The following is a 9,875-nucleotide window of genomic DNA, read 5'->3' on the forward strand; positions in this document are numbered from 1 at the left end:
TTATTATATGAACACATTTGCATCGCCACATATCAAATCCCTGCACTGAATCCTTCTACAGGGAAAACTGAAAACACGAAGACATTTTTTAAATTTATTTATTAAAGGTAGTTAAATAACATGTTAAATGTTTTGATACATAAAATTGTTCACCTAAATCAAAATAATGATTACGAGATTAGTCAATCTCTTAGATAAACTTCAAAGAGACTGGCCACAGCGTGCATGCGATAGAAGATTCCAAAAGGAAGTCCAATATTCACAATTGCGTTCCACATTGTGTAATTGTAAAAGTATATCTCAGCGGAGTGGTCGAACTGGGGACGAGCCCCAAATGCAGGCATGATCCATAGCTGTCAATATAGAAAAAGGGAATTAGACACATTTTGACAGGAAACACTGGTTGTTACAACTGTAGATAGTCCAATAAGCACAAATACAACTTACAATTATGTTTGCCAGGAGCAAAAAGGCACACACTTCCCTCAGAACTCTCCTTTTCCAACTTGGCTTTTTAGAAATTGAGTATCTTGATATTTGACCCTCCACGTCATTGGCCATTTCAGCATGATCTTGAAAAGCACGGGCATTTGCCGGCATTACATTGATGGGCTCCCGATGGAGGCCTTCAATGATGAAATAGTTCTGCAGGCCAATCTCAACCACCAATACCACAGCCCAGGCCAGGTTGAGCACATTTAGGTAACCCTGGGCTCCACTCGCCACTGTAGCCACAAGGCTGAAATAGCTAATGATGAATTGCCCCAAAGAGGATGCCACCAGTAGCCCCACGTCCAGGCTGCGAGTGGGGTTTTTGTCTGATACATATTCCCTGCGGTCCAGTCTGTAAATAATGCAGCCAATCATAGTGGAGAGGGACATCAAGCTAACAATCACTATGTTCATAATGAAATGAATCAGCAGGGCCTTATTTCGTTTATCCTTGTCTTCTTTGAGTATGTTAATCTTGTACAGTACAAATGTAACAAGTCCTGCCACCACCAGGAGCAGTCCTGCTACAGGCCCTACGAAAACATCTTTCACATAGAAGTTAAATTTGTAGTGCTTGTGATGTTCAACAATTCTGCCCACGTTTTTCCACATTATGTAGGTCATGGCAGAAGCAAAGAGGCTGTATTCTATGTTGAAGGGGTACAGGTAGTAGAAGGCCTCTTTGAAGGTCTCACATGCCATATGACTGCATGTGCACTTCTTGGCACCGTAGTTGGCTGGAACAGAAAGAGCAACCATCAGTTATTTTCCTTGTAAACACTGACCTTCATCTAAAAACAGGAAGCTACGGCTCAATACCTCTGTACAACTTGTGCGAGACACTTATATTCAGATGAGTTATCTCAGTTTGGTGAATTGACTCCTCAGTCACTGCTGCCATCCACACCACCAGGTTAGTTGAAAGTGTAAGAGTAAGCCCACATCTGAAAAGGAAAAAAGATAAGGAATGTTATATACTCTGAAATGAGTGAATGGAGGTGATGAAATGTTTAAAAGAATCTACCGTGTTAAGCTGGTGTGTAGCTGCACGCAGTCCCTTGAATGAAACCACAGGAAGTAGGTCTAAAAGAGACAACTTTTAAAAGTTTTGCCAGTGCAGCATGCAAGAGCGCGTATATTCTTACAATTTTCATAACATGCAACAACCTGGAAAAATAAAAACACAGCTTGCACAATGGGGTAGGCTACTTTAACAGGAGAATCACAGTGAAGGTAGCCCACATAAGTGGCGATCTTGAAGATGTCCATGAGGAAACTAAGGAGGCCAAACAGCACAAGCCCAGCTGCAACATATAAAAAAATAAAAAATTAGGGGTTTAAGCTGAAACGAGCAATCAGAAACAGAGCCAGAAAGCACTGCTCGGACTTCTCACCCTTGAGCCACACAGGCCCAGCATGGCGATCTTTAAATAAGACTGCACGATCCTTTCGGGAGGTGACGACCATGTAAAACAGCATCCACAACATAGTAAGGACGAGGAGGGTGATGAGGAAGATTTGCCGGTGCACTGGTGTTATGGCCACAACATTGAAGGCGCTGCTGCTGACCAGAGCACAGCCAAGCATCAGGATGTTGATGCAAATTATCCCAGACAGGAGCCATTCACCACCTTGGGGGGTCCTTTCTTTAACTACTTCCACATCGTGTCCACTTTCACTAGCACCATCCACAGTGGGAGGATGGGGAGGACTGGGCAAATGCTGGATGCTGTCCACTTGTGTCACAGTTCCACCATTTGATGGATGAGCCGTCATAACAACGTTTGGCATTTTCCTACAAAAGATCATGTGCTTTAGCTTAAGTGAAGCTGTAATGATCCCATATCTTTACAGGTTAACCGCTGAGAAATACAAGATTTTATTATGAGCCTACTAAAGAAAATAAGCGGGGAAGGACTATAAAAGCGCACTCAAGAGTACTAAAACACCACATGAGTCTTTTATTATGGAAAACAACGATATTTCAGCTTTAGCTACAGGATTAATATTATTTACATCCACCACTATTTTAAATGTGATTGTCCAAAAAAGAGAGAGAGAAAGCGAGAGAAAAGAAAGACAGAAAGAAAAGTGAATCTTTGAAAACTGATCTACAGCGTTCGTGTTGGACTTTCAAACTAGTGTCAAGATGCCAGAGGGTGCATGTTGCTTTCGGGTTAAAGTTTATCTAAACTGAACACTGAGTTGGAAAACAAGGCATAGCCTAAGTGGATCAGCGCTCTAGTCTGCGCAGGTCAGATTGCACAGAAAGCCTCCGCAGTGCTCACGTAAACGACTAAAAACAGGTGCAATTAGTTTTGGCTGATTGTTTAATCTCTCACCGCACCCAAAGGAGACTTACACCACATATTTTGGTGTTTTTCCCCAATCGTCACTTGTGCTGGTCAGGTCCGGTTTCGTATTTGGTCGTTATTCCATAAACAACGAACTCTACTAGCTCGTGACACTGGCGCACGTCAGGAACTGCCTGAAGGGAAATCCAAGTGCGACGGGTACTTGAGTCTGTTTACTGTGCAGATTCTTGCAGCTTCCAAGAAGGAGCTATTTTGGTCGTGCGACTGTAAGTGTAGTCCTGTTGACCTTAGACATTTGAAAATTCAAGAAGTAAACTTGATGGCTTTCCTTCGAATGCAAAATAAACAATGTAAATGATATGGACTTTGATGCATTCATATTAAGCATCTGAATGGATTTATGTGCATATAAATGCTCATTACTCACTGAAAATGAATTAGATGATGGTTGATCATTAAGGTGCGTATCTGATGCTGGTAGCAGTCAAATTAATTATGTTTGACACACACACACACACATTATATATATATATATATATATATATATATATATATATATATATATATATATATATATATTGTTAAGGTTCAAAATTGAGGAGGGAGAGTACAAACCACCCTTGGTCCAGAAGCTCTTGGTCAAACAATGATTTTAATGACTACACACGTGTGGGAAGAACACTCTGTACGCAGACAGCAAGTGATCTTCGACTTAATCAAAGCATAAACAGATATTTTATAGCATCAGGGTTTGATTTACTGACGCCCCTTCATGCGTCACAGATACATTTTATACATAGATCAGATCAACACCACAATGACTTTTAACCCAGAAGATCATCTTCTATTTTCATGGCCGGCACTTCCTTTCTACCTTTCAGTTCCTCTTTCTTGCCGAGACGACAAGGACGGTTCCTCTTTTACCGAGACATGACTAATCTCTCTCTCCTCTAAATAAATCTAACTCGTGTGTGTGTCACGACCTCACATGCTCTCTGTGTCACCTCTTCACCTGTTGCACTTCTGACCTTTCACTAGACCAGAGGCTCACCGAGACTATGTGTATGTCTTCTACTAAATAAATGTTTTAACCAAGAACCTCTACTAAAACCTTAATATGAAATGACCTGATATATAAGTGTTTTGTAAGCATGTATTGCAATTCCTTCTATGTTCTAGTTTTCCCTCAGCATGTATCACCTGAACAGTCACGTCAGTGAAGCTTAAGACCTTTAAAGAACCTGAACATCAACTCAAATAAGCACAGATATGCATTGTGTACACAATAGTTATAACTGCATCTGAAATACAAAATTAACATCATCATAAACATCTTAAGGCCATCTTAAAGCTATCTGTTACATTGTTAAAGCAATGATCATACTGCAGATTATATTATTAATGCAATGGTAATAATGATGATTATTTAACAATAGCAGTAAAATAATTTCCCTGCTCCACAAATATATATATATATATATATATATATATATATATCATTTAGACCAGAAGCTAAATTATTGCATCGATCAGAGAATTAGCATTACTGACGAAGCAGAATTCACCACATTTGATTGCATTGGACTTAATGTAATTCAGTGAGTATACAAATAGCAGTGTCAGTGGCAATAGCAGCAATATAAACCTAAATAATTCATTTCTACTTTAGTTCTAAGCAGAAATGCATTGAAGGGAAAATGCAGTGGTAAGGATGTTTTGGTATTACCAATAAAACCGGTCTGTTGTAGCAGAAAATGTAAATGTTTTACCTGCTTGAGCAGGCTGATTTGGTTTAGTACCCTTAGTAAGCTGTGTGCACTCGTGTTAGTCACAAGATTTGAAACAAAGGTCACGCAATATTCTTTTAGGCTGTCACAATTACCCAGGATGCTGAAAATACCAGACATGCTCTTGCTCTTCTGTCTCGTTGGGGTAGCAAATGCCCTATATAAACAGTGGATTCCTGATACAAACTATGAGAATAAGACCAACTGGGACAAAGGCGATATTCCTTGTGGCAATGACATAGTTCAGTTTTCGGCTCAAAGAAAAGTGTCTGTGTTTGTGGAGACCACTCATGCTGTGCTGGAGATGAGGTTGCCAGTTGATGGGGAGTTCATCCTGAATTCAGGAGCTGGATTTTATGCTGTCACCGGGCAGGACCCAGGCTGTGGAACGGGTGTCACGACCGAGTTTAAAGATTCAGAGTCATTTCAGTGGTACGATCCAACTCTATGGCAGGCAGCTGCAACTCTGAATGACCTAGAGCAAGGAAACTTCCTATTCTCTGTCCACGAGGAGAGCGTCCCCTGCCATTACGATGATGTTGTTTTTAAAGCCCTCTCCTCCTTCAGAGTGGACACCAGCTCTAGTCATTCTAGCATCACTGTCAAATCTGTGTCTGTGCTGGGGGATACATTTACTACCCAGTCTGAGTTCTCCCAGTATCTCAGCTCAAGTTTGGGCAAACTGCAGTTTCATGGATCCTCTGCTGTTGCTGTCGGAAACCCAGCCTGTGAGGATCCCTCTGGTTGTGACTGTGGGAATTCTGTACACCATCAGCAGATCTGTAGCACAGTAACGTGTGACTCTCCAAACTGTAAGAACCCTCTTCGCCCAACAGGACACTGTTGTGATGTGTGTGGTGCCATTGTTACCCTCCTTTTTGATGACGGTTTTAACCTTCAGACTTACAGGGAACGAATCCGACACCTTTTTCTTGCCCTGCCACAATACCAGTCCATTCAGCTGGGGATGTCCAAAGTCTTAAAGCCACAGCGGCTGATGGGGATAATCAGTCTTGGTACGTTATCTGAAATCCAGATAGCAATACTGGATGGAGAGCAGGGAATACAGTCAGCAGCTTTGGCCCAGGACATAATGAAGGATGCTCGTTCTCATGGCTCTAATTTGGGAATCTCCGGAGTTGAAGTTCAGACCTCTTCTGAGGAAACTGGAGATAGTGCAGGGTTGGCAGTTGGAGTTGTTTTTGGAGTTTTACTGCTGATTACACTCATTATCTTGGGTGTCTTGATTCATAAAGGGGTTGTTCAAATGCCAACACTGAACAGATTCAAAAATAGAAACAACATACCAGATCTCGGTGGACCTCTCGACCATGGGTTTGATAATCCTATGTTTGACCAGCCCACTATGATGCCTGACATTCCTAGTCTATATGGGACTGGAGTTAGTAATTCAATCTCGATGACTCAGACAGCTGTACACTTTGTAAACCCAGTTTATGATGAGAGTGAAACAGATTTTACTGCCTAAAGATGAACATATGTTAGCATTTAATGACAGTACTTTTGTTTCAAATTGAATGATTTTAAATCCCACAAATTAAAGTATATAGTTGTATACAGTTTTATTACCACTGAACAATGTAAATAACCTAGGCGACAGGCACTAAATCTTCGAATAACCAAATAAATCTGTAACGCAAATAAAAGAATTGCTGGCAGACAATTGTGTGTTTTCCTCTTCATTTGCATCACATTTAAGAGCAATAAAGTTTCAAAAAGCTGCAGTAAATCCTTAACACTTCATGTGCTGCATAGTTTTCTCCATGGTGCGCATTTACTACCACTATTCAATTTAAACTTCTATGTTATCTATTGTGGGGGTTAAAAAGCTCTTTATACAATATCTTTACAAAGCTTGTTATGTAACATCAATAAATAGTCATAATAGACCATTTCTTTTCTTTTACAAGCTCACAGTGGAGGCAGCTCATAATCTGTTAGCATATACATCATTCTGCATTGACCAGAGCAAAGGTTCAGTGAAGTCGGCCATGAATTTATGGAGCAGCTTGACAGGACCAGTAACATTATGAAATGAAACTGAGCCTTGGTGATAGGCAACATATTAACCAATCCTGCTAATATCAGTAGTTTCCAAGATGGGCTCCACACCAGTATGCCAGGCAGAAAAACATCCGCTGTTCTTTCCCACGCACCAGGAAAAATTGTTCCCGGTGATGCAGCTGCTACTTTACTCTCCCTTTCGATCGATACTCTTCTCACTCAGCTCTGCTTCAATATAGTGTTTTCCCAAGTAAAGGCTCTGTAAATTCATGGCTTGGCATGAGTATTCAAAGTCGGGATGTTCCGGGTATCTGTGCTGCCATGGGCTGATGTTGGTCAGGTGTCTCGGTCAAAGGTCAAACTTCTGGAGTCTTAAAAAAAAGGGGGAAATAGACAATGTGGAAATAAAAATAAGATATGACAAGCGGTGGGTGGGTGATGTATTGAAGGGTTATTTGCATTTTAAAAAGTCCTCTCCGGTGTCAGGGTTAGGCAGGGTAGAAAGATGAGGGACTGGCACAGATGATTTAGTACCATTAATTTGATATAGAGGTTTTTCTCATGATTGTTTACACTATATTGAATTTCAGCTCTGTGTGGCAGTACTACAGCAGTGCTCTGAGCTAAATGCTAATGTTAGCATGCAAAATTTGCACACAACACAAAGTAAACTGTGTTTGTTTTATGCTTAATCCAGAAACAATAAACCACTTTATTTTTCGACATCGTGCTTGGAAAATGTAAACTAAAGAAAAAAAAAGGGTCATTAACGTCACCCTAAGAAAAACACGAACGCCTGCGATGTAAGACTTTTCATTCAAAGGAAAAAATATGAAACTTGCAGTGTTGCTGAATAAATTCATTATCAAAGTAGTCATCATAGTCTGGATCAGACACTGTAGACACAGAAGACACTGATACACACCAAGTGTCATCCCTAGTGTCATGAATGTAACCCCCCCCCCCCAAAAAAAATACAAAAACAAAACAAAAAACACGCTGTAACAATTCGTATGAGGCCTTTTCCAGTATTAGGCGTGGAACCACCTTGAAAACGACTGTTATTACCAGGATTGGTTTATATCTTGACTTTCACCGAGGCTCAAATAACCAAATATGACGTGTGGAACAAAACCCATGTTGTGAGTGAAACTCACCACTTTTGCAATCATGCTCAGCTTTCCACTGCAGGAGGAAAAAAATAGGAAAAAAAAATCAGGTTGTACAGTTCCTGTGTAATATCTGTTACTATTTGGGTGTAAAAAGATTCGATGATCCATGCAGTTCATGTTCACATTAGGTAGACATACAGCGGTCATTCCTTTTTTCCACTCTGAGTACCCTTGTAAACAAGCCAATTTAATTTAATTTAATTATATTTGAATATGAAAGGACTTTATATTGCAAGGTAAGACCTTTATGGAAATTGTTATTTTCATAAAAAGAAAATAGCAATTTGATTGTGAGTGGCAGTGGGAACAAAAAACAAACCAAAAACCCTTATACAGAAGAATCCTCTGTACAAACCAGGGTCAGGAGGGTCACCTTCTGCTTTGACTGCTTTAGGTGATGGGATAGTAAAGAGAAAAGATCAAAGAGAGGCAACAAACCATGTAAGAATTATGACTTGCATGCAGGTCTGGAATCAGAGAAACCCGCAGCTTACATAGAGAGAAGAGGGCAAGCAGAAGACACGTGTACACAAACAAAAGAAACATATCAGGTAACCGATGCATTGTTTATTGTCATTGCTTTTTTTCTCTCTTTGCTTTTGCCTCACCATAGTTAGTTAAGGTAGATTGCTGACCTATGTGCGGTTCTGCAGGTTTTTCCCTCCACACTTCTGTCATTGTTGAAAAATGCCATGATGTGAAATTTCTTTGGTTTATCAAAAAAACCAACATCAAAAGAAACATTGTACTTCTTCTGTATAAATATCCCAAAAGTTGAAATTCCTGTTCTTTGTATACTGTCAACACATTCGTTTCCAAAATAAAGTCTTTGTCTTAAAATGCCACACTATTACAATAGGCTGTGATGCCAAAAAGGTTTCACACCCACTTGACTATATGTAATTCCTCTACTTATAATACAATAACCTGAATGTTTCATATGTTTTCTACCTGTAGGAAGTCAATATCAGACTTTCTCCTGGACACTTTGTTTATTTCAGTCAATGTTCTCATCACCTATGCTCTCTTTTGCCCCAGGTGTGCTTGAATGCCTTCAGTCTGTATATGGGCCTGTTTTTTGTTCTCCTTAAGGCACTTCCACTGTCCCTTTTCTGGCCTTCTCCACAGCTCTCTGCAGCCTAGGAAACTACTGTTCAATGATAACACAAACCTGAAGGAAACTGGACAAAATCATAATGCAACTAGATGAATGAATAAATCATGCAGTCAATGCTCTGCGGTGTTTCAACTGCCTTATCAACTCCTGAGGCACTCTCACTAATCTCCCTCAGTTCCTTTGGTGCTCAGTCTACAAACAAAAAGCACAAAAAATAACACATGCTACATCTACTGACTAAGTGAGCCCCAGATTGTAAGTAAAAGATTGCAAAACCATTGTATTCCAAATGATTTTTACTCCTTTTTTTAGAAAATTTTAGGAACATTTTACCCTGTAAATAAATTATATTGTGTTGTATCTTTGAGACCTCAATTTGTGCTTCTCTCTCTCGCAGTCCAGACAATTGAATCAGTCCTCCATCAGGAAGAAATAGTTGAGAGGAAGCTTATGAACCTCAAAATGAGATGTCATGGAGTGGATCCACTAAGTGATGGTTTTGAAATTTGGCTTTTTCCTGCTCTGAGATGGCTCTCACAGTAGGGAATAGGGCAAGTCAGGCAGAATTTTAGGGCTTTACTCGGGCTGTCAATGCAGGAATCACATACCATGTCTTGTAGCAGAAGCATGCTGGACATCTCAACTGTGCAATCTTCCAGTTTGTTTTTGATGTTAACATTGTGTTTATTGCCCTTCAAACTCTCCACTGTATTACCGCTAAGAGTTGCCATGTGTTGTTCTTCGAAACTTGACCCATCTGATCTTTGAGACTGCTTTTGAGCCTAGGGACTGAACATCCTCCCTAGTTCTCAATTACAGACTCCAAAACTGACAATTTAATTAAATTTCAGTAAAACTAATATTATCATACAGCAAAATCTTTTACAGATGACATTTGAGCCATTTTTAAAATTAGTTTTATCCACTGAGACAACTTCCTCATTTCCTGTCATGTAGCACAGACGGA

At 40.0% G+C, this 9,875-nt stretch overlaps 2 protein-coding genes and 1 pseudogene across 2 annotated transcripts; 1 reads left to right on the plus strand and 2 right to left on the minus strand.

Annotated features, from left to right (window-relative positions):
- Positions 1–118: 118 nt before the first annotated feature.
- On the minus strand, positions 119–2,992 carry LOC146671710 (proton channel OTOP2-like). Its single transcript, XM_085405216.1, has 7 exons — positions 2,855–2,992; positions 1,887–2,287; positions 1,660–1,796; positions 1,517–1,575; positions 1,312–1,436; positions 448–1,229; positions 119–353 (listed from the first exon to the last, which is right to left on the minus strand). Exons 2-7 carry the CDS (start codon positions 2,281–2,283, stop codon positions 183–185), a joined length of 1,671 nt encoding a protein of 556 aa, XP_085261342.1. The 5' UTR covers positions 2,284–2,287; positions 2,855–2,992; the 3' UTR covers positions 119–182.
- Positions 2,993–4,679: 1,687 nt separating this feature from the next.
- On the plus strand, positions 4,680–6,318 carry amn (amnion associated transmembrane protein). Its single transcript, XM_085405217.1, has one exon. It carries the CDS (start codon positions 4,695–4,697, stop codon positions 6,081–6,083), a length of 1,389 nt encoding a protein of 462 aa, XP_085261343.1. The 5' UTR covers positions 4,680–4,694; the 3' UTR covers positions 6,084–6,318.
- A 224-nt stretch (positions 6,319–6,542) lies between these two features.
- On the minus strand, positions 6,543–9,546 carry LOC146671712 (tripartite motif-containing protein 16-like; annotated as a pseudogene).
- Between the last annotated feature and the right edge of the window lie 329 nt (positions 9,547–9,875).

Source organism: Rhamphochromis longiceps, linkage group LG4, assembly GCF_057381845.1.
Source record: "Rhamphochromis longiceps isolate RC_006_pf linkage group LG4, R_longiceps_female_GT1.1, whole genome shotgun sequence".
Lineage (NCBI taxonomy): Eukaryota > Metazoa > Chordata > Actinopteri > Cichliformes > Cichlidae > Rhamphochromis > Rhamphochromis longiceps.